Source organism: Hemiscyllium ocellatum, chromosome 29 (assembly GCF_020745735.1).
Source record: "Hemiscyllium ocellatum isolate sHemOce1 chromosome 29, sHemOce1.pat.X.cur, whole genome shotgun sequence".
Classification (NCBI taxonomy): domain Eukaryota; kingdom Metazoa; phylum Chordata; class Chondrichthyes; order Orectolobiformes; family Hemiscylliidae; genus Hemiscyllium; species Hemiscyllium ocellatum.
In genome coordinates this window covers 38448704-38474916 of record NC_083429.1, presented here as the reverse complement: position 1 = coordinate 38474916, position 26213 = coordinate 38448704, and the positions used below count along the sequence as shown (strand labels likewise).

General features: G+C 39.1%; 1 protein-coding gene across 7 annotated transcripts in view; it reads right to left on the bottom strand.

Moving 5' to 3' along the window:
- LOC132829640 (neural cell adhesion molecule 1-like) overlaps positions 1–26213 on the bottom strand; it is a 509764-nt gene that overhangs the window by 2285 nt on the left and 481266 nt on the right. For 4 of the 7 annotated variants that reach the window (XM_060846966.1, XM_060846968.1, XM_060846969.1 and 1 more), the window contains 2 exons: positions 8300–8510; positions 7445–7561 (listed from right to left, as the gene is read on the bottom strand). In XM_060846966.1, coding sequence (XP_060702949.1) covers positions 7445–7561; positions 8300–8510 — 328 coding nt within the window. Of the gene's footprint in view, positions 1–5697; positions 6101–6178; positions 6556–7444; positions 7562–8299; positions 8511–26213 lie in introns of all 7 variants that reach the window. The other 3 variants (XM_060846967.1, XM_060846970.1, XM_060846974.1) reach the window with 2 other exon arrangements.

Genomic DNA, 26213 nt, shown 5'->3' with positions numbered 1-26213 from the left:
TGTCAAGGTTTTCATCTACAAAGGAGTATTTGAATGAAGTACCAGTGAATTACAGTTAAGGCTCATCACCATCACTTCTTCAAGAACAATTAAGATGGTAAATAAATGCTGACTTCCCAAGAACTACTTTTGGAAAAATATTCTTGTGTGTGGCTGTGGTAGCTCATGAAAGCCTGCCTTCCTACCCTGCCTCACACTTGATTCGTGCATAATGCTAGCTAAATAACCAATCGTCTATCCCTAAGAAAGAGGGATACTGACAGTCCTTTCCGGCACACTAAGGAGACATCAAACAGTGATGGTTCCAACTGGTTACTTTACATAACTAGGGTGACTGCAGGTTTCTTCTGTAAATGTATGACAAGTGAACAGTTTTAAGGTGACAATGAGAGAACAAACAGGAAGCCTATATAGAATTTAGTGAACAATGTTTAACTGGTTAAGACACCAAGTCACTTTTTATAAGTGGACAATAATGTTCTTCCATGGCAAATAGGGAGACCATTTTTTCTTACTACTTCTCTTTCTCAAGATAATTGTGGATACTGGATTGCAGTTGCATCTGGCCTGAAAGTTTCACTTAACTAATGATGTAATGATTTCACTCAAGTGATAATGAAGCAATGATGTTACTTCAGTAATAACATGTGAATCTCGGCACTAAGTGAGCAGGTGGGCACGTGGTGTGTTGGTTGGGCTTGGGTATATTTTTAGCTTGTACAGGTAGACAATCCTTTATCCGAAATTCGAAAAGCTCTGAAGTCCAAAGGTTTTTTAATGAAGTTTTTTTCTCATTAACAAGGTTGTTTGGCCTGCTAACAGCTAGCCCAAGTCGATGCGTGTCACTCAGATGCGATGTATGGGCGCGTGGCCCAGCACTAGCAAACCTCAATTCTCTCTCAAGGAGCGTTTTCCTGAGTGAGTGTGCTCCTCTGGAAAGATTTTTAAAAATTTCACCATCAAATTGTCACTTACTCTGAAATTCAAAAAAATTCTGAAATCCAAAAACCAGCTGGTCCCAACCATTTCGGATAAAGGATTATGCACCTACATTATAAAACTTCAATCAATTGAACCTTCTAGTAGATTAATAAAACCTCCTGGGAAACTTTCGGGTGAAATATATAAGCAGAACAATATCCTGTCCATCTCACTGGAGCTTTGATGGAAAGAAAATCTGTCCAGGCTCTTGTGGACCAATTTAGGTCGACCTATCTCACCAACTGTGGTTCCACACGTCTTGGGAGAATACTTAGACAGGCTGAGAAAACTGTGGTGATTTTGACACCCATAGGGTCAGGATAGCACTCTAAGTAGCTACAATCTACATTGATTCCACAACTAGTTTCTCCAAGGCTTCCTTCAATAAGCAATACACCAAATTCAACAAATGCCTAAAATAATGGCACAATATGTGTTAATTTCAAAAGGTTGGTTTTTTTTGTAAAAAGGCCTTCTGCTGCTGGGGAATAGTCATTCTTTTTAGTAAGAGACCATTACTGTGACAACTAGATAACAATTACATTGAAGGGGAGAATAATTCAAGGAATTACATGGTGTTGAATACAAATCTCAACAACAAATTAATTCCTGCTTTAACTCCGCCCAATCCAAAAAGTAAACACTGGAGTACATCACAGATCATTAATGAAAACATTTATAATTACTGTATTTTATATATCAGTGTTTACAATGACCTAATTCAATACTTGGGTTCACTTAAAAAGATTAGTTTACTGCACAGTCCTTGCATTAACAAAATGAAATTCTGAAAGAACACAAAAGTATTACAGTAACTGGCCACCAGTAAACAGAAACAAATTAGCTAAGTCTTTAAAGAAACAGAGACAACATCCCCCATGCCCAGGAGAAATCTCCCTCATTATAAACAAAAACCATGCAAATTTAAAAAAAAATCTCATGCATGAAACTTGGTCATCATTAAGAAAAATCCGATAAACCGGAGGAGGGAGGTTTCAAGTGAAACACTGATTTTCGAAACAAGCTCAATAGTGGTTCTATATAATTGAAGATCTAGTCTATCTAACTAATTTGGAGCTGATTACAATACCTCCAAGTTTGAATTCATCACACTTTATTGGTCTGAAAATTAACAGATTCTAAAGTCCTAATGGAACAGTGGATCTGAAAACACTTTGAAATGCTGATTTCAATTGAACAATAAAACCTCAGTCAGAAACTGAACTGAATGTACATTTCTGAAGAACTTTTGCCCGTGGAAGTGAACGTTACACATCATTCAAATGACAAGACTGTTGCAGCACCTGGATTCCATGACTGGTTATGACACCGAATTGGTCTGTGACCTTCCTAGTGACTGGTTATGACATCGGCATTCGTCTGTGACCTTCCTAGTAAACATGCAGAACGCTGGCATGTTGGAAAACTTAGCTACACTGGTTCCCTGACCTTGGCCACAGTGATAAAGGAAGTTGTGAACTGATGGCTAAGTCCTCCTTGATGAGAAAGGATGTGTTGGGGGACTGGGGCAGTAACAAACATCCTTGGTTGAGTATCCTGGGTCATTCTCATATACCACTCACTGATCCTCTGTTAGCTGTGTCTCTGAATTATGAGACTCAAGCTCCACACGAGACACAAGTACAAAATCTATACTTGCATTCCAGGCATCACAAAATAGTACAGGATAGTTCTTTCCCTAGAATCCTGATCAACAATTCTCATTCAACCAATATTGCTAAAATAGATGACTTGTTCATTTATCTCAGTGCAGCTTGTGGGATCATGCTGTGTGCACATAGAGGCTGCCACCTCTTCTTCATTACATCCACGATCATACACCAAAAGTAGTCAGCTGGCTGTAGCACTTTAGTGAACACCACTATATCAATGCAACTCTTTCATTCCAGATGAATGTTAAAATAGTCCTGGAGCAAGTGGTTACTTAATAATGTGCTATGGGTCACGGTGAATATTTTAGGGTTTGGGAGAAATTATCTGCAAAACTAAAAGATTAATACACTTGCATTGTTTCCAGAAACCTGGACATTATTGAATACCAAGAAATAATGTAAGGATAATAAATGCATGGGAGGAAATGCCCTGATGCTATTATTGTGAACTGTTAATTCAGAGACTTAGGTAATGTTCTGAGGCCCTGGGTTCAAATTCTGCCATAGCAGATGGTGTAAATTGAATTCAATAGAAATTTGGAATTAAGAGTCTAAAGATGACCGTGAAACTACTGTCAATTCCTTTATTGGTCAGTGTGTTGATGATAGGAGTTGGAAGATCATGCTGTAGCTGCACAGGCCACTTTTGGAATATGGCATGCAATTCCGGTCTGTTTGGGAGGATGTTGTGAAACTTACAAGGGCTCAGAAAAGATTTACAATCATGTTGACAGGGTTGGAGGTTTGAGCGATAGAGAGAGGCTGAATAGAATGGAGCCATTTGCTCTGGAGCATCGGAGGCTGAGGGCTGACCTTATAGAGGTTTATAAAATCATGAGGGGCATGGACAGGGTGAATATACATGATCTTTTCCCTGGGCTGGGGGAAGTCCAGAACTAGAGGCCATAGGTTTAGGGTGAGAGGGGAAAGATTTAAAAGGGACTTAAAGGGCAACTTTTTCACGCAGAGGGTGGGGCGTAATTGGAATGAGCTGCCAGAGGAAGTTTGGGAGGTTTGTACAATTTTAACATTTAAAAGGCATCTGGACAGGTGCATGAATGCGAAGGCTTTAGAAGGGTATCAGCCAAATGCTGGTAAATGGGACTAGACTTATTTAGGATATCTGGTTGGCATGGATGAGTTGGACTGAAGGGTCCGTTTCAATGCTGTAGAGCGCTATGACTCCAATTGTTGGAAAAACCAATTTGGCTCACTGATGTCCTTTAGGGAAGGAAATTGCCATCCCTATCTGGTCTGAAGTACATGTGACTCCAGACCCCACAGCAATGTGGTTGACTCTTAACTGCTCTCTGGGATGGACAATAACTGCTGGCCTAGCCAGAGACACCTTCATCCCATGAATGAATAAAAAAAGAAATCCTGTCGTTCGATTATGTTGCTGGTGAAGAACCTAAAGTCTTTGCATTTAGCCTCAGACAACAGAGATTATTTCTTATTTTACTCAGTTTTGGATCAACACAGTGTATGAGAATATTTAAAGAAAGTTATACAGTCACACTGCAGCACCATTCAGTAGCTACATTTGGGGAAAAGCAATTGTCATGCACATCAGTAGGTAAGGCTCACAAAGCATTACATGTACTTTTAATCAGATACAAAGATTTAAAATATTTGCAGGTTGTTGAACTTTTGCTATCTTAGGAATGGGCGGATCTTAGAAAGAGAGTTATTCTATTGTTGTTCATGGAAAAATTCAGTACCTCACAAAGAAATACAGAAGTGGATTCTCTGGTCATAATAGGGAGCAAGGAGGTTCCTACTGCAGCAACTCATTTCCACATCAAAACAGTTATGGTGCCACAGGACAATTTTATTTCTTTAGTGGGGGAGCAGAATCAATGCTAGCGATCTGACTCTTATTTTCTGAAAGGTTTAATGGTTTTTCAAATGATATACTAATTTAATTCCCACAGCTGTTGCATGGCTTCTGAGAACTGTATTTTGTGCATACAGGGTGACTAGCTAAGGAGAATATGAGGATGGGCATGAAGCTGGCATGGGGAAGGTCAGGGCACACAGATGGCATGGGAGATATGGCACAGGAGTGGCTGGGAGTAAGGTTTAGGGGATCTTGAATTGATATTGGAAGGTGGGTTGGAGTGTTGGAGAACAGAAGTGTGGCTCCTGACCGTCCCACCTTCTCTCAGCTTACACACCCCATTGCAACTCACAAAATGTAGTGTGAACCTGATGCTGGTGTGAGAACAAGAAAATCCCTTGTCCAGTCTCACACAGGTCAGATGTGTATTTTGCAAGTTGTGCAAGTGTGTGGCCTGTACTTTCCAGAGACCAGTTTTAAATTCAGCCCCGTGTTCAATTTAGATGAGAAGCCAAATTTAAAAAAAAAATCAGACAAGCCGAACCAGATGCTGCTGAGATGAACAATGGCCATGGCAAAGTGTAAATTCTGCTTGGATGTTACTAATAAATTTAGATTCATTCTCTGCCATTGCAAAAAGCAATTGTTTCAGAAGGCTTAACCTCTGTAGGATGTTTGGCTGCTGCTCCAACTCAAACTGTAATCGTCACTGCTAATCATATTATGTTCATTGACCTCTTCAATCCAGCATGCTTGAACCACAAATCTATGTAAAACATCAACTAAATACACTGCCAATACAAACATTCCTTGTCCTGCACAACTTAAGAGAGTTAAATTCACATAACGTTTCAATTGGAAGGAGATTCAGTTTGAATTTTTTTGTAAAAAAGGTAAATAAGTACAATAAGATGTTGTTTAATTGGAATGGTCTGCAAAATTTAATTCAAAGTTTTCCTTTAATGAAACAATGCCACTAACTTCATATGATCTGCAATACCTAAATGTCCTGTAACATTAGCCTTTTCACCTAGCAAGTTAAAGCAAGATACCACCTTAAAAAAAATTAAGAAAGTAGCCTTTGAATTGCCTTATCTCAGTGACCAGGTTTTATGCAGGAGCTGAAAGGACATGAAAGCAGAGCTGCATCACAACAAAGACACAGTGACAAGCAAGTAGCATTAGTGTGAAAAATGCCCATACTCTTCCTTTGCCGGAGCAGATGGTAAAGCGGCGTCTGCAATGGAAGGAGCAAGGTCAGCAGCTTTCCCACCAGCCATAGTGGGAAGAGAAGAAGTGCCAAGAGCTGCAAAAACATCCTTTGCAAGGTCAATGTCTGAGGTCTTGAAGGTCCCTCCGTCAACTGGAAAGTCCTCACCCTGGGAGGGTTTTTTGCTGCTGTCTGTAGCAGCCTCATTCTTCACACTGGTGGAGTTATTTGTTGGCTCCACAGGACTCTTCACTAGGTTAGGTTTTGCAGCTTCTATTTCTGGGCTCTTGGTAGTCGTTGGAGCTTCTGGCTTGGGTTGCTGCTGTGCCGATGTAGCCGGGGGACTGGCTGGGTTTCCGGGGCTGGGAACTGGACCGGATTTGTTATTGGCAGGACCTTTTGTCACCTCCTCTGCTGCTCCGGCAACTGGTGGGGCAGAGGCTTGGTTGGAATTGACGTTTGAGACTGGATTACTGGAGGTTGGGGTGGAAGAAGGCGGCGAAGAAACCGAGACTGGGGCAGAAGCAGGAGTTGCAGAAACAGAGACTGGGGCATCACTAAGATCAACAAGGGGCGCAACAACGGGAGCGGTCTCGGTTTGAGACTTGGTGGAAGGTGAAGTAGGTGATGCTACAGCTGCCTTGGGTGAGTGAGGTGGAGCAGCTGAAGCTGGTGATGGCTCAGGTGTGGTTGAGGCTGGGAGTGCAGCACTGGAAGTGAGTGTTGTCGTTTCACTCGTTGGACTGTTTTGAGCAGTGGCAAAAGTTTCAGTGATAGTGTCAGAGTTAGTGGTTACTGTGGTGACAGAAGGCAACATGTCTTCGACAGTAGCCTGGGTATCTGCTGCATGCCTGTGAGGACAACAGGAGTAGAAAATGGATAGAATAGACAATATAGCAATAGTGACAGAAAGAAGCAAAAGCACACAAAACAACCATATCATGCTGTCACGTATGCAACATGTAACATTAAATAGCACCATATATTGGGTTTGAAAGTAGAACTGTGTTCCAATAACATCCTTAACCAGCATAATAAATGACTCGGATGTTATAGAAACTGACAGGAAGTGACTTAAGCTTTAATAATTCTGAACTTATTGCAGCCTGTTGTAAGTCACAAGGTTAATTGGTTGCCTGAACCTCTCAAATAAATCAAATCAAAATTCACAATGAGTCTTCTTAAAAATTTCACATTCAGGTTTTGAATTACAGTAAGTGCGTGACCGTGTTAAGAACATCACAGTGCTGCTTATTAAGTGTAAAATAAAACAAGCTTTCTTCTTCCCCACCAATATTCATGCATATGTAGCCAATCATAAATAGAGGTCAGAATTTTACTGAGAAAGTTAAAGGTTATTTTATTAATATCTGTCGAATGGAAATTTGCTACATTTCTCTCAATTTTGACAAAATTCATCTTTAACTATATTTGTAAACTTTTAGTGATTCCTAAAAATTCATGAATGGCTAAAATTCATTAGCAAATTATTTGTGGATCTTAACTTCTCTGATTTTGGCCTCGTCCTTTAAATTATGATAAAGTAATTCTGGTGGGTAAGCACTATCAGGAAAACACGAGGCAAATAGACTGAGCACCGCACAATAGCTCACAGGATTCACAGGAGTTAAAAGGCAAGCAGAAATGATCCACCAACCATATGAACTGAAAGGTAAAGCAAAAGAACCAGCCGAAATCATAGTACAAAACAGCCACATTCTCAAACACGTGGCAACTTACTCAGGCTCTGTCAGTGGTGTGGTTTCATTGGGTTCAGTTTGGCTTCCACCATCATGATTGGGAGTTCGTTCTTCCTCAGTCCGTACCTCCACAATCGGCTCCTTTGATTCGTCTTTCCTGTAAACAAATGTAAGATGCCATTTTTCATATTGGCAGGTAAGTTTTAACGACCAATTGCATTTTATATGGGATATTTGAAAAGCAAATGTTAGATGTGAACTTCACTGAGAGAATACTGCTTGCATGGTTTAAATTAGCCATTGTCTCAAGGGCTGATGATATGAACAGGAGAAAGGAAAGAGTATCCAAACTGTACCGATAGTCAAAATGTAACAAAAAGCAGAATATATTTAGCATGAAATATAAAAATGAATTAACTCTGGAGTTCTAATTAATGGGTGAAGTGGCTGGCTCGTTTGGCAGATGTCCATTTAGAAAGAAGCTAACAACAGACTGTTAAAGAGCACACCACTGTGTATGTATGAGGTCAAGTGACTATGATTAATGAATTAATCAATGCATGAACTAGCAGGACTAATTAAACAGTATGCATCAACTGATCTGAGCACGACAAGTGACACAGGAAGAACTAAAGAAAAAGGAGCGGACCTGAATGTGCAAACTCCACACAGTTGCTCGAGGCGGGAATTGAACTCAGGTTTCTGGTGCTGTGAGGCAACAGTGCTAACCACTGAGCCACGTGATGTGTCAACATGGTTTCACAATTATTGACAGGACTGGCTTGAAACCCAGATGATCTAGTCAGCACAGCGATACACCAATTACTAAAAACACATTAACTTTGCTGCTACAACATATTGTGTTTCTGAAAAGTTAAAGGCTTAAATTCCTTACGAGAAAGCAGCTTTTCCTTCTTCCATGTCCTTTCCCTTGGATCCTGGACCAGGCTGCCCACAGAAATTAACAGCAATGCACATCAGCAGGCCACACTTATTAATGAAGTAGCAGGTGACATCAACAGCAACGAGCAAGATGAGGAAGACGACAATAAGGATGCCAACAATGGCGCCAGTCCCCAGACCTGAACCAACTGATGAATCAACTTCTAGAAGAAAGAGAATCAATTAAGTACTAAACACTCAAAAATGATCTAAGTTCATGAAATGTGAAGATGTTCAAGATACCAGTTTAGATCTAATCCAATCTAAAATATAAGAATTCAAATTCTCTCAGTGTCATATGCACCATAGTTCCAAGAACAGGGATGCTAATTTTACTGCTTGATAAACTACAGACAAATTTACTGCATAACTTAAATGATTACTGAACTAGTTGATGGGAGATATTCAATGGCATTTTCAAATGCAATCCCATCCACTCGATTCAGAGGAAAACTTTAAAATTACTCCTTTACATTTGGACTTTTCTGACTGTTAGTTGTTAATTATTTCTAAAATGAATTATGTAGTAAGTACAACTTGGTGTTGTGTGCCTGTGTATAAGGTGATTTGAGTTTCCTACATTACAAAAGTAATTAACTATACTTCTTAAGTAGTGAATTTATCAGAAAGCATATTAGGATTTTTTTAATGGACATAATCGTCTAATGGTACAGCTGGCATGAAATAATATTATGAAGACCATAGTTTTGTTTGGCTCCAGGTGAGGGTCTGCATATACTTAAGTGTAATTATTAACAACGTTTAAATGCACTTGTTGCATGTTCTGATTATCAGAATGAGAGGGGAGAGTAAATAAAGGCCACCTTCCCCACCCCCTTGGAGCTATTTTTGAAGTGTCACTAGCAGATGTCTGGAAGCAGGTGAGTGCTTGTCACCTTAGCTGGGAGTTTGCAGCATAGTTAGACAAAACAGAAAGAGAAAACAGTATGGTAACATGATTTAAACATCAGCCCACAACATATTGTTTGGAATAAAAGTATCAAATATCTAGCCCATAAATCCAAAGCAGGTCAGTTCTACGTTTTCTGCACGTTCTGTTTACTAGTTCGTTCAGTTTGCAGCTCATGAGTCTGAAGGTCTTGAATGGCCTCTACTGAATGCTGTTAGTTTCCAGATAAATATATCATGAAACAAACTGCCTCAATTGGTTCGCATCTGCAGCTTGAAGTACCTGCAGCATAATGGCAGTTCTGCTTTATGTTTTGACCATGAGGATTTTGGTTGCACCTAAAAAGTTCAAGAGAACGAAAATACTTGTAGTCTCTTGCAATTCGGACTGATACTGGAGTGACATAACTATCTGGCTTAGGACACTGAGATGTCATCTTCTGGTCAGTTGATGTCTAACAACTTCTAACTCATCATACTTAGGCCTAGCTACTGTTTATTACATGAAGCATCTTGCATTTGGATATTTGGGCTTGTGCCTTTCACAGCCATTGTGGTAATTTTGATTTTTACACTCATTTATTCCAATGCTTAATAGAGAGAAAGGATATGCACATCAGGTCAACACTCTATGAGGATTCTTTTTTTTTAATCTTATGAGTAGCTTTTGTAATTTCTCTATATAGGTACCTGAATTTATTTGTTTCTGTGTCACTCAGGGCCTTGAAGCATGAAGGATTCAATACATCCCTTTGAGATCCAAAGTAAAAGAGCTCATGCTTCCCACAGTGAACGCCACCACTTTGCCAAGCCCCTTTGTCAGTTTGTTTGCATTTGTAACTTTTGCTGCCATTGGTTTTTCAAAATTCATGTCATCTGGATAGTTACTTTCTAATCAAACTGTTCGCAGATGTTATTACACACCTCTGGAGCAGGTGTGAACCTGGAAAATCATGGCTCAGAGTAGGGAGCACATACATGTCCATTTCAGTCGCTGATGTCTCAGTACTGATGGTTGGGGAATACCATGTCACATCCCACAACTGAAGAATTCTTTATTTCTAATTCTGTCTCCCTCCTAATTAGTTATGTAATCATAAAATAACTTTTTGTGCAACTTCATCAAAGTTGAAAGTTCATGCAGACAGTATGCTAGTGGCTTTCTTCAAGTTTTCAATCATATACAACCTATCAGTTAAAAATCCATGCTTATTTTTTTGTCATCCCCCTGACATTCAAAGGCATTACCATCAATGAACATCTATCAAATCTCCAGAGACAGAGCGCAAATGAGGGAGAGAGAGAGAGAGAAAGATGGATGCAGGATTTCACCAATTATCACAAATGTATTTGAATGAGTCAAATAAATCCTGTAACTACAGAAGTACCACTATCTGCAAGGGTCTCCCCAAGTGCATACTCCCTCTTGACGTGAAACTATATCACCATTCCTTAACTGAATGATAGGTTAAAATTCTAGAACTCCTTCCTAACAGCACTGTACATGTACACAACCACATGGAGTGTAGTAGTTTAGGAGATGACTTTTCACGTCCTTCTCTAGGGCAGTTAGGGATGAGCTATAAATATTGGCCTTCCCAGTGACATCCATATCCCAAGAATTACTGTAAAAACTGGTGCTGTCCAAATTGCAGCTTGGGAACTGAAATCTTCATGTCACACGGCAGAGTCAGATTTGTTACAGAGTTCCTTCCCCTTGCCTGGGCAACAGCTCCGACATTCATAAGTTCACGACCATTCATGCCAAAGCAGCCCCTTGATCATTAGCCCATTTACCAAATGAAACATGTACTCCCTTCGTTACTGGTGCAATGTGATTGCTTTGCGTACTCCCCCCCCACCCCCACCCCCAACCAGTGTGCCAAGAAAACAGTCCAAGTGTGCTGTGAAATCTGAACAAAGGTAATCAAAATCCATGTCAACCAAACAGTGATCCATCTTGATCAGTATCTCTGTACTTCTCCTAGGATCAATAAGCTCAGCACACACCAGCACTGAGGATTTCCACGAACCCAGTAAATTGCCATTTACTCCACTTTGCATTTGCTCTGATTCATTATATTTCAGTCATGCATCTGTACAATAATTTAATGAAAAATAATAACTTTAAGAAGTTACAAATATGAAATGCCATCTCCGAAATTCAGACCCTTGAACTCTATGCAGTGCATGGAACATATTTAAGACCATGAATCATTAGAAATGGTTGAGTTGAGTGGGTTTTGAAAATGTGTCTGTGCTCCAAGGCTGCATACTCTTTTCCCGTGGATTTGAATACAAATGAATGGGATCCTGCTGTAGCTGGTTGTATGCATTATGTTGCAAACCTTCCCAGTAAGCTCATAACCATTGCAAATACAAGTAAATTCACATCAATAATTAATCAATTCAGGTGAAACAAGTGGGTGCATACTGTGGCATGTTACTGAAGCGGTTGGAAATCACTGATCTACAAGACGCACTGCTGTAACAAAACTTTTTTGCCAGCATCTTCTAACACGACAAACTCGATCACTTGGAAGGTTATGGGCAACTAGGTGGTGGGGACCACCACCACCAGCAATAAAGTTACACACCAGCCCGACTTCGAAATATATCACTATTCCTGCAGTGTCACTGAATTTAAATTCCGGAGCTCTCACCTAAAATATATAGTGGGTGTACTTACATGACATGTACAGCAATCTTCTTTCAATTCAAGGGGTACAGCTTTTGCTGCTTGGACAACACTTATTTGTCATTCCTAATTACTCAGAACGCAATTAAGAGTCAATTATACTCCTATGGATCTGAAGACATGTAGACCAGACTAGGTGCACTACCAATCATTAAATGCTTCTGAAGGTCTTTGCAGGCTAGCTACCATAATCTCAATTATATTTTTCTTACTAACTAAATGCCAGCATGCAAAATGCAATGAAGATGAAGAATGATGGAAGATTGAAAAATAACTTTATGAAAAAGCTCACTTTTCAAAATGATTAAATGCGTTAAATTTCCCATTACTGCACTGAACTTCAAGATATTATTGTTGAGGAAATGAAAGGAGGAATGCCATCAGGAATTCTGAGTTATATGTATATCATTAGACAAAGCAGATCAAAAATGGCTACCCGAACCTTTTGACAGTCAACAAGTAGGTAAGAGCTCGTATTAACATCTCTTGTGAAATAACGAAATTCATGATGAAAGATTAAGAATACTGTATAACAGTAGGGAGCAGAAGAAATTGTCAGTTTCAACTTACTTTATGACAACCTTCTTAAAACTGGACAGTATTGTAATTCTCTACCATAATATCTGAATAAGGTATCTGAATATTGTTCATTTGAAGAGGTCTTATTTACAGTTAAATTAATAGATACAATTCACAGTATTCCCCAGACACAACCTGTGCCTAGAGTGCTATGGAGTAACATAATAATAATAACACAACAATAATAGCATTCATGACTTGGCTCATTTGCTTGTTGAGCTCTTGAAGGGACAACATTGCAAAGATAATAATAAATCATTGTTCTTTTCTTCTCAAAGAAAGCTATTGTGTGCTATAAGTGAGAATATTCACACATTTCTTTATATTAGCAGTGGACAGATTGAAACTGTAAACTATACATGTACAGAAGGCTGAGTTCAGCAGTTTAGGAACCTTGTTAAATCGTGCAAATGTTTTGAAGTGTGGATTTTTTCCTTAACCATGCTTGGTCTACATATACATGAGTCTGTTGATTGTCATCCTGGCCCTAACCCATAACACTGTCGTGATGTGGGTGTGTCCTTTCAGGTTGGCTCATTGTAGATGTCCATTAGTTGTCATCTCTTCTTCCTCAGTGTTGGTGCCATTCTTGTGTGTCATCTAAGACCTGGATCAGTACGCACTTTCAAAACCTCTAAGTAAATATGTTATCATTGTGAAAGGTGATCTTTTACCTTACTTGTTGCCGGGAAAAATCCACATCTGAATGCTGGTCTTATATCATCTCCGACCACTTGTTTGTTGAGAAGTGTACCCTGATTCTCAGAGATTGTGGACAGTTGATGGCTTTGCCAAATTGTTTTCTTACTTTTTGAACATGATCTATGCTAACAAAAATAATCCCATATCTCGAAGTGTAGCTCTGAGGTATAGCATACTGACAAAAAATTAATGGAGCAGACCATTTGTTCTGGGGTAATATGGTCAGATGTCACTTGTCCACAGGATCTGCCTGTATTTTGCTACCATTGTCAGAAATGATTTCTTCAAATGCACTGAACAAATCGAATATGGGGCTCAAACTGTTTGCCATAGTTAAACCTGAAGTGCTCTTTACCTGACTACTGAAAATGTGGGTAAGTAATCAGGGATTGAAATGCAGTCATTCCATTCGAGGTGATTTATTATTGGCACATATACAGAGATAGTGCGCAAATGCTAACTAGACAAATCACACCTTACATAAGTACATTCGGGTAACAGAACAGAACTCAGAATATAATGTTACAGCTACAGAGAAGGTGCAGAGAAAGGTCAACTCTAATATGAGAGGTCCATTCATAAATTTCAATTTTGGACCAAGGAACTGATGGAAATTCCAGTGAGTGTAGAGGTTCTCTACAGTGCTCTAGCTTTGGCATGCCTCACACATCTTCCTTTGACTTTTCAGTGTCATTAATAATCCCTGACCAATAGACTGTGTCTTGTGCGAGTTGTCTCATCCACTCTATACCCATATGTCCTTGGAGTAGTTGTAGCAAAACACCTTGGTGGAGAGCTTTGGGCACAGGTACTTGATTTTCTTCGTAAGTGCCTGTGGAGGTACAGAGCTCATCTCTATAAGGTTAAAATATGCATGTGTCTGGCACTCCCTTTACTGTATAGGTCACATTGCAAAGCTAACTTTCTACAGTGCTTTAGATGTGGATTGTTGCTGTTTCCAATTGAAGCTGGATGCATTTACATTGACCAGAGTGCACTAGATCAATGTGGAACACATTTGCTCACCTTGACGTCCATGCTGTTGGCTTGTAGAGCCAGTGGAACGTGTTCCACCTTGTTGGGTTTGGCAATCAGCTCAGCTTATCTGAGATGATCATTTTGACACATTTGCAGCAGATGTCTAAGTCATATCGCTGTACTTTTGCCAATAGGTTTTGTAGGCTAAATGCGCACTTACCTGGGGTTTGCAGCATGTTATTTCTATAAGTTCCTTTTCTGTTTTCATGATGAATTGCTTAAGGCAAAAGGAATTTTATGATACCAAATAGCAGACCATGTGATACACTCTCTGCATTGCAATAATCACATTCTGTTCAGGATGGTTTCAGATCAGAATTAAGGGGAGTCAATTTAAAACTGACATGAGGAGGAATTTCTTCTTTCTGAGGGTTGTGTTTCTTTGGAACTCCTTGCCAAAGAGAACTGTGGCGGCAGAGTCCTCGTGGAAATTTAAGGCTGAGATGGATTCTTTATCAGTCGGGGACTGTAGGGTTGTGAGGAAAAGGCAGCAAATGGGTATTAGGAGTGTCAGATATTCTATCAAATGGTGGAGCAGGCTTGAGGGACCAAATGGCTTACTTCTGATCCTATTTCTTGTGGTCTTACGGAGGATCAGCCCTGATCAAACTGAATGGTGGAGCAGACTGAATGGGCTACTCCTGTTTCTATGTAACACAAAATGTGCAGGTTAGGTGAATTGGCTGTGCCAAATTGCCCGTAGTGTTAGGTGAAGGGGTAAATGTCAGAGAATGGGTGGATTGCTCTTCGGATGGTCAGTGTGGACTTGTTGGGACGAAGGGCCTGTTTCCACACTGTAAGTAATCTGTAAAACTCCTCTACTATCTATGCCAACCAGTGAAATTTAGATTAATGATCTTACAGGGAATAAAATTTCAGGAGCAACCAAAACAAATTTTAAAAATTGCAGTTGTCCGAAATCTGAAATGAATACAGGAAACCATAGAATCATAATAGTGTAGAACAAGGCCATTCAGCTCATCAAGTCTGCACCAGTGCTCCAAAGAGCATTTCACCCAGACTCAACTCCCCTCCACCACCCCATTCCCATAACTATGCATACCATAGAGCAATTCTTAGCATGGCCAATCCACCTAACCTTTGGACTGTGGAAGGAAACTGGAACACCCAGAGGAAACCCACAGGGAGAATGTGCAAACTACACACAGACAGTCACTTTAGGCTGAACTGAACTCAGATCTCTGACACTGTGAGGCAGCAGTGCTAACCATTGAGCCACTGTACTGCCTGACAAATGCTAGAAACACTTAGACAGAATTGTTGTTCTCTCCTTTCTGAAGAGCTGCCTAATCTAAATGTTTCCAGTACTTTTGTGGCATTTTTACTATAAAGCTGCTCTTGTTTCAAGATGCAGTTTCATCTAATTCATTACAGACAACTGAGACAAAGTCCATCACAGGATAATATGCATGCGTCAGTTAGTTTAGAGTTCTAGATAATCAAATCTAGTTTTGCATATGAAGCATTTGAACTTATACATGTAGGATGGAAAATTTAGGGGAAAACAACCTCTAATACCTTTCCCATTTCTGACTTGCCCATGGAAAATATTCTGATTTAATAAAATGCTGCCAGAAAAAAAGAGCACAGGGTGATTGATTTTTGAAAGCTGATATCTCTGAAATTGTTCCATCAGAAATAAAATAAATACAGCTATTTAAATAAGTTCTGCTCCAGTCTTGACATATTGTATGAAGAATTAATTAAGCTGAAACAAATTACAAGTCTGAACTACAATCTCCCCAAATTCACACCTGAATCCTGGTTTTGGGAATAGTTTAATATCTAGGTGGGCTATTAATAAAGCCCTGACACCTCGTTCCTTGCATTACACCAATATTATATATGCTGTCTTTCAATAGTGACTAAGTGCAGTCAGACATTGCACCACGTCAATTAAACCAGTCAATATAACACTTTCATTCAAGTTACACGGAGACACAGAGGGAACCTTGATACCTGTTGCTATCTGCAACCCCGCCCCCCCCCCCCACCACCCCGTTATTAACACAAAATGGTGAGCAATGGAGTAAGTGGCTGTTTTTGCTAACAGTACAAAGTTGTGCACATTGGTTTTGAAGGTTTAACACAGGGTTTAATACTGGGGCTGAGATACAGTCATAGAAATGTACAGCACAGAAACAGACCATTCAGCCCAACTTGCCCATGTCAACAAGATAACCGAAATTAATTGAGTTCCATTTGGCCCATATCCCTCTAAACTTTTCATATTCAAGTATCCATCCAGATGCCTTTTAAATGTTGTAATTGCACCAGCCTCCACTGCTTTCTCTGGCAGCTCATTCCATACATGTACCACCCTCTTTATGAAAAAGCTGCCCCTTAGATCCTTTTAAATCTTTCTCCTCTCACCTTAACCCTATGCCCGCTAGTTTTGGGTTTCCCTACCCTAGGCTATTTACTGTATTCATGCCCCTCATGACTTTATAAACCTATATACGGCCTCTAATGCTTCAAGAAAAATAGCCGCAGCCTATTTAGTTTCTCACCATAGCTCAAACCCTCCAGGCCCGGCAACATCCTTGTAAATCTTTTCTGAACCCTTTCAAGTTTCACATTGTCTTTCCTATAGCAGGGAGACCGGAATGGAATGCAGCATTCCAAAAATGGCCTAATGAATGTCCTTTACAGCTGCAACATGACCTTCCAACTCCTACACTCAATACACTGACCAATAAAGGCAAGCACTGCAAATGCCTTTTTGCAACTTTAATATGAAGCTGCACCGCAAGGTCTCTTTGGTCGGCAACACTTCCCAGGACCTTACCAGAAAGTGTATAAGTCCTGGCCTGACTTGCTTTAGAAAAGTGCAACACCTCACAATCTAAATTGGATGATAGTAATAAAAGTACTTGATCTTCAATCCCATAGTGTATGTTTCTTCCTTACCTCAATACATGAATGCCCCTGCACTCATGGTTCATTGGCTTCCTGTACTTTGTGCAATTCCTTCATATCCACAGATCTGACATTGATATTCATTCATCTACTAACGACACCAAGCTCCAGCATCTCGCTTGGCTGTGCCATTGCCTTGATGTTGTCAGCTGGATCTTTCACTAGCTCATACTTGGATGCTGTGCAATTTTCTCCAGTTTAACACTGCTCTCCAAAATCATTGCTTTAGGGCCAGACAAAAAAACCCAGACACCAACTGCTGTTTTCATCTCCTCCATGATTGTGGTCTCAATCTGAATATGGCTGCTTGCAGTCTTAGCATCATATTCAAACCTGAGCCAAGCTCCTCCCCATCACTTGACCATTTTCATGACTGTCCATCCTCAGCTCAGTCCTTCTATTGCTGAAATCTTCATTGATGCTGATGTGACTTCTAGATTCAGCTACTTCAGCACTCTCTCATTTTGACCCCACTCTTGTCCAACTGATCCAAAACTCTCCCAAACATCTCCTATCCTCTGCTGAGTCCTGCTTACTTGTTATCCTTGTCGGACTATATTACCTTTCAACTCTCAGATTAAAAATGTTCACTTTCATGTTAAAATTCTCTTGCCCTTGCTTGTCTCTTAACATCTCACCTTACAAAATTCCAACTAAAATTTGTTCCTTCAATTCTGGCCTCTTGGGCATTGTTCCCTCCCTTAATTCCATTACTGCTCGCTGTGCTTTCCATCACCTTTCCCAAGTCACTAAAAATCATTTCTAACCCTTCTGCAACACTTTAACGCTTGCAGGTGTTCCTCGCAACCCACCCTTTCAATAAAACTTACTTTTATAAACCTGCCTTACATGGCAAAATGTTCATTTTTTTCCCTCTGATTCTAATTATTTGAAGCATTGAAACATTTTTCGACTTACAATGCAAACATTGCTGTTGCCCCATCCAGTTTTGTTTTCTCAACATTGTCAGGATAAGCAGCTTGGTGGGCTACAGAATAGATAAAGTTATCTCAGCATGTAAACTAACTGTGTTTCCTTGACGTTTATCCCATGTATTCATCTTTCCATCTGCACTTGTCATCATTCCACCAACTCAAAGCTTTGGAGCTCTTGCTGATGTCAGGATTGAAGATACTTGCTACTTAGGACAGAAAAGATTATTGCAACTTGTTTTTTTTTAACATTTACTTCAATAAGAAATAGTCTGCCTCTGCCTTACAGAGCATCATTAGCTTCTGGCGCTTTTACAACTTTAATGGCATCTCCTCTGAACATTATTACATGATTGAGAATTTGATGTTGGAGGAAACTATTATGCAAGTTTTTCTTATTCTTCTCTGCCCCACTGCATTGCAATGTCAATGTGCTCTGCCAGCTGATTGGGTTGTTACAGCTAGCCATTGTTGTAACATTAAAATGTACTTCATATCTCCATATGGAGATTTAAATATTAAAATATATTGAGCATTCTTTGAATACTTACAGCACTAAACGTTGTAGAGTTTAGAACTTTGTCTATACTGCCTTTTAACATTTGTACCAGCTTTTTCAAAATTCACTGTCAATCAAAACAAAGTTTGAAATAGTCATTTGAGGGCTTTGAAATTGATCTGTTTACTTCATACTAGACCATTTGATTAGCCAAAAAATTAGTAATTATCTATAACTAATTCACATGGTTAAGAACCTCAGAGGAGTATTTTCTCAATGAACTGAACATCAAAATTGCAAATGTATTTAGGAAGAACACATTTAAATTGTGTGAAGAAAAGGATACAGGAAATGTTTTTTCAGTAGTTTGGGAAAACAGAAATTTATTTTACCACTCTTTTTAACCATTTAGAATTACATAAAGATTTAGAGTGTAATAGTATTTTCGTAAAATTTCAATTTTAATAGTGGGTGCAGACTCTTTGCAATTGTGCTGCATGTGCTTTAGATTGTTCAGTTTTACAAGACTTGATTATTGTTAAACCTTGGAAGTTTACAATCCAAATTCATTTTAATTTTTATATCTGTTTCGGAATAGTGAAATTTCTTAAAGAGCCAAATTCCGCTACCATTAAAGGTACGTCTGAACTGCATTTGTCCATTCTCGGAATGAGTGTGTTGCTGGGAAGGCCACCATTTATTGTCCATCCTTAACCACCCTTCAGAAGATGGTGGTAAACTGTGTTTTAAACCACTGCAGTCCAGTGATGAGGTTGATAGTGATGAAGATCCAGCATTTAACTCAACAACGCTAATGGAACAGCAATACATTTCCAAGTCAGAGTGGTGTGAGTCTCGGAGGGGAACTTGTCAGTGGTGTTGTTCCCATACGTATGCTGCCCTTGTCCTTCTAGTTGGAAGAGGTGATAGGTTTGTAAGGTGCTATCTAAGGAGTCTTAGTAATTTGCTTTAATGCATTTTATTGGTGCTACGTATTGGTGCTACTGTGTATTGGTTATGCAGAAAGTGAATGCTGAAGGTAGGGGTTTTTGGTTGCCAATTAAGTGGACTACTTTGTTTTGGATAGTGGTGTGTTTCTTGAATGTTGCTGGAGTTGCACCCATCCATTCAAGTGGGGACAATATCATTATATTTGACTTGTACATCTAGATAATGGGTTGGCTGTGGAATGCAGTGAATGAGTTTCTAACAACATGAATTCTAACCTGACCTACTGTTGTGACTTCAATATTTAAATAACTGGTCCAGTTTAGTTTCTGGTCAATGGCAACCCCCATGATGTAGAGAGTGGAGGATTCAGTGATAGTGAAGCTATTGAACTGCAAAGGGTTGACTGTCAGATTCTCTCTTGCAGATAGTATTTGGCTGGCAGTTGTGTGAAGAAATGTTATTCACCACTTATCAACCCAAACCTGAGCTAAATGCCATCATTTATTGCAAAGGGAACTGAATATAAAAACAGGGAGATTATCCTTCAATCATATAAGACACTGGGATTATGATGCACAGTATTGGTCACCTTATTTAGGAAAGGATGTAAATATGTTGCAGGCAGTTTAGAGAAGGTTTACCCAAATAATACCTGGAAATAGCTGTGTTATCTTATGAGGAATGGTTGGACAGGCCTGGCTTAAATCCACTGGGTGTTTGGATGACTAAGACTTGACTGAAACATAGGAGATCCTGATGGGTCTTGACATGATAGATGTGGAAAGAATGCTTCCACTTATGAAAGGATCTGGAACTAGGGCTCATTGTTTAAAAATAAGTTTTGAAACAGACATTACACAGTATTCTTTCCCTCAGAGCATCATGAATCTATGGAATTCTCTTCTTGAAAGGGTCGTGGAAACAGAGACCTTGAATTTTTATGACAAAGGTAGATAAGTTCTTGTCAAGCAAGGAGGGAAGGGACAGGTTATTAGGGGTAGTAGGAATGTGGAGTTCAGCCAACAATTGAAGCAGCCACAACCTTACTTAATGGTGGAACAAGGTCGTGAGCTGAACAATCTAATCCTGCTCTTAGTTTGTACCTACAGATCAAATGAATGTTGTCCATATCTTGCTGCATATGAACTTTAGCATGTGTCACTGTGAATGGCAATCATCAGAGATTATTACCATCCCTGACCTGAGTATGAAAGCAAGGTCAGTGATAAAAACGTTGAAGATTTTCAGACCTTGGACAGTAGCGATATCATCTATCAAACAAACCTAGACACACACATAGCAAGCGGGACAGCATACCAATGCTTTACCAGAGACTCACTGATGATGCTACCTAACATGGTGACAAAACATCTGAGAACGAACCCACCAGCTCAGCGAGCAAACCTACAGCCTGACAGAGAGCAGTGTTGCAAGAACACATCACCACTCCTCAAAGGCGACTGGAGATGAGCACTAAATACTGGCCCCTCACAGCCCCATGAAAGAATAAGAGGTGATAGAATTTGAACTCAGTCATTGAATTATTGGTCCAGGTCTCTGGATTACTAGTGCAGCAACATAATTATTATACAATTGTAGACTTAAGGAAGTCTGTATTCTTATATGAATTTATGTATGGTTTTGGAAAATCCTTTTACCAACAATGATTTCTTCAGGGTCCTGGTGATTGTTAGAAGACAATTTAAACAAAAAAGGTAAACAGATGGGAAAATGTATCATAACAAATAATCTGGGTGACCTCTATGTTAATTAGCTATATATTTGTGCACTCGTTTCAGTTTTCCCATTGATTTTCTTACCCTTTACAGCTTTTCCACTAAAGACGGAGCAAAGTTCAGCGCAAGGAAAATAACTACACCCATCAACTTAGAGCTATAATGATTTACTGATTCAGGGCGTTTTGCTGCTTTTATTAGATTCTATATTAACTAATAAAGTGTTGACAAGTTGGAGATGGAGCCAGAAAAATGCAAATCATGAACAATCCAATGCAAGTTCCTACTAGTGGGGCCTAGAGGGATGACACAGAGCAAAAAAAAAATGTATTTATATTGAAGATTATATATGCTGATTAATTTTACATATTTTAACTTCACAGTTAACACAAAATAAAATAAGTTTAGATAATTTATATCAACAAGGTGCCTTGAGTCAAGGTTACAGCATCAGAGGACACTACATAAACTGAAAATAACTCGGGAGCGTAACACGAAAGTCAGAAGTATTTCACATGAAATCAAAAGATTCCAATGCTTTCATCTTCAACTAAAAGAATAAAAGCAAAATAATACTTTGATGATATCAACAATGATAGGCTCCTTCTCTCTCATTCCCTTTCATTGATGTAAGACTTTATTGGATTATGTGGATTCAGCAGCATTGTGAAAACAATGAGATGTAGATAAAGAAATTCATGCAGATGGAAAGCAAGATACTATGATAGATTCCCACAACAAATGTGGCAGCACCAATTTGGTTTATTAATTTACAATTGAGGAGCTGACATAATTTAATGATCTTGAAATTCAAGGAAATGTTTCTTTGAAGCAATTTCAGGATTACCACACTAGAGCAATAAATGATCAGTTTTGAATTTTCCTTGAACAATACTAACTAATGTGATGTTAAACGTTAAAAATTCTTACGCCAAATCAAAAGGCTTGTGGTGTGTAACAGAGGTTAGGTCACTTCATTAAGAAAGTAAAAGAAAGCCAGACTTGTCAGATTCTGAATTCCCTGATCATTTCCTGTTTGAAAAAGAATGACTTGTTTTGTAACTTTCCAGGTGAATGCCCAATCTCCCTTCCGTACCATTAGTCTTCAATACCACCTCAACATGGATATTGTTTCGTTGCTTCTGCACTGCTACAAGTTTATAATGTTACTTGAAATTTTAGTTAAAATTCTACTTGAAGCCAATATGGAAGTTCCACCACCACTTGGAACTGCAACATTACAACAGAATGCCTGTACAATCCAATTATGACAAGCAGGTACAGACAGTGAAGGCAACATTTACGAGATTATAAGAAAAAAGAAATTTAAAAAAATACATGGCAATCTCTTGTGTCAAATCAATCCCAACCAATTTCACCTTCATAGATCCTCCCATCATCAGTCTTGACATTGTGGGCGGCACGGTGGCACAGTGGTTAGGAATGCTGTCTCACAGCGCCCGAGACTCGGGTTCAATTCCTGACTCAGGCGACTGACTGTGTGGAGTTTGCACATTCTCCCCGTGTCTGCGTGGGTTTCCTCCGGGTGCTCCGGTTTCCTCCCACAATCCAAAGATGTGCGGGTCAGGTGAATTGGCCATGCTAAATTGCCCGTAGTGTTAGGTAAGGGGTAAATGTAGGGGTATGGGTGAGTTGCGCTTCGGCGGGTCGGTGTGGACTTGTTGAGCCGAAGGGCCTGTTTCCACACTGTAAGTAATCTAATCTAAAAAAAATTATTACTGTAATGTCAAAAACTAGATTTACATACTTGCTAAGACTAACACAATGTAATCTATAAATGATTTGACTGAATTCTTGAGAATTCAGATATTAGCCTGCCTTGACTTTAGGCATTTAGGCTGGATGTGGAAAAAAAAGGACTTTTTTTTGGCCATGATATTGCAGCCATAGTCACAACAAAACTATCAAAGTTCGTTTGAATGCTACAACTTCTCAAGTTCATATCTGCAAAGTAAAACATGGGGATCCAGAAAGAGCAATCAGTGATTCTACTCTTTTCCACTGAGTGCAGAGTTGAAGTCAATAGAAATCATTGAACTGATGAAAGCATTCCCTTATTTGTCATTAATTTCACTCGTAAAACTCTTCAATAAGTTACATGCTATTTACAAGGATCTTAGTTGGGTTTTAAACATCATGTTAAGTTCATATAAATTGCTCAATAGCCAATTAGTCCAAGAAAATGTTATATGCATGGAACACCAAATTTCTCCATTTTAAGAAAAGTAATTCGCATTTTATCTTTCAGCTTGACAGCTCAGCTTCCACCTTAACTCCATGTGTACATTCAAATGTTTATTTTGCTCTTTATGATTGTGAGTAGCACAAGAAGAGAAATTGATAGAATAGCTCAGACCTGCTGAACTTTTCCAGCAAATTTCTGTTTTGATTTCCGATGTACGACATCTGCAGTTCCTCTGGTTTTTATTGTGAGTGGTTATTGACTTTGCTGGACATCTGGAGATTATTTTAGCTTTGCACTGGAACCCAATCAAGTCAATCAATAAACCAATCAATCAAACAAACAAAAACAAGAAAGACAAAATCTAAGACACACAAACTTAGATCCTTGTTGGCAACATTCTTAAAAGGTAATGCGCCAAGCACCATGGTTTTGGTGGTGACCATCAAATCTGGACCAATATTGGCAAAAATAAGACAGATTATGTTGATTACTCAAAATGAATGTTTGCAGCCCAATCCTGGGAATTCTCGTCATTCTATATTATACAGTAAAGGATGCGTACTGAGTTTTATACTATATTGCAAATAGATATTCTCCAGCTGTGAAACAGAAATGCTATCTTCACAAATGAATCACATCCCTTTGAAGAAAATAGATTTCGGAATAGAATTAGGTTTAATGTAAGTAAATTAAGTCAACTTAATGGCAACCTTGTTACAATCACAGCATCCAAATTCAAAGTCAGAACCATTAACCAAAGCTTAAACAAATCATTGCCTCTCAATAATTCAGTGATGTTTTATTAATTATAACTAGCATGAAGTGGAAGGTAGAGAAATGTCAAGCAGTTATATTCAGAAAGTCTTTTTAAATTTTATACACACCTCTTGATAAAACAGGTTAACAACGTCTTCAATGCAACATATTAACTTTGATTATTCACTCATGCTAGTCTTGTTCACATTTGGTAAATAAAATCATTTCACAGTCACTGTTCAAATCATCATGAATTACATTACTAGGATTAATTAGATATCAGTGGATCAAACTGAATAATTAATACTTTGTCTTCCAAATCAAAAATAAAAGTCCGTTTTATCCTCTCAGGTGGTCAACTTTCTGACCGAACCAATTTCAACTCATCCCAAGGTGCAAATAACCAGAAGTATTACACCAGCTACTTGCCTGTATGGGGAGACAAATTGAAATTTATTTATCCTGGCAATTGAGAAAAATCTTAGGTCTAACATGGATATTTGGTGGATTACTGTGGCTGGTTCTGAACAGTGGACAACTGTGTTCTCTACTTACAAACGCTGCATATTACTTCATAATAAAAAAAACATTGTGACAGGTAAGTCGTCACCTAACTTGATTCAGTACATGTTCATTACATGATGCCTCCGAATTCATTCGGAATGGTATGGTCTGACTCAAACTATTCACCTATATGAATAGGAGGGTCAGACAGCCTATTTGAGGAGATCAGCATTTTTAAAAGGTCACATATAATGCTCCATCTCTAATGTGATATGTATGAGTACCTGCGTTATGCACATACTGGGAGAAAATAATTTCAACAATACACTTACTCCCAATAGTAGGCCAATAGAAAATTTATATTAATTGTAAATAATGTAAATGCAACCTGTCCCTTTTATGTTTTAAAATGTTGCCAGAACTGACTTAGTTCAATGAAAAATTGATAGGGGCAGCATGGTGGCTCAGTGGTTAGTGCTAATGCCTCATAGTACCAGGGTCCCAGGTTCGATTCTAGCCTTGGGTGACTGCCTGTGTGGAGCTTGCACATTCTCCCTGTATCTGTCTGGGTTTCCTCTGGTTACCTCCCACAGTCCAAAGATGTGCAGGTCAGGTGAATTGGCCATGTTAAATTGCCCATAGTGTAAGGGGCATTAGTCAGAGGGAAATGGGTCTGGGTGTGTTTACTCTTTGGAGGGTTGGTTTGGGCTGAAGGGCCTGTTTCCACACTGTAGGGAATCTAATTTAAGTAAACTTGATTCTTCTTTATTATTCATTCTTGGAGTGTGGGCCTTGCTGGCTAGGCATCTTTAACTGCCCTTGAACTAAGTGGCTGTTTGCTGGGCCATTACAAGGGCAGTTGAAAATCAACCACATTGCTGGTCAATGCACATGGAGGCTAGACTCATTAAGGATGGTAGATTTCCTTCCTGAAAGTGGTACATTATTGTTCAGACAATTAATGGTGGCTTTACGATAGCTATTCAGAAATTAGATTTGTATTCCAGATTTTATTATTGAACTTTAAACTCTACCAGCTGCCATTCGAATGATGCTAATGGACGATGAGGTTTGTGTGGTGAGGTGAGAAAGCAGAATGAATGAAGCAGAATCTTAACCAGCTGACTAAACACAGCACTGGCATGACCTGGTGAGCAATTATGCTGTGGAACACCTCATAACTTTCCCACTCTCTTGAACATGCAATCAATATAGATTGTGGGAGATGGCAAAACTGATATAGATTTTAAGCAACTGACAATTGTGGGTTTTTTTTGGCAGTCAACTTAATAAACTGCCAAGCGAAGGAAGAGTGTTAGCCCTCCTGTTAACTGTTATGTTATGAAGATAAAACATCTCCAGTAAGGTGGCAGAAATCTTCAACAATGCAATTTTTGAGTTACAAAACTCATTTAGT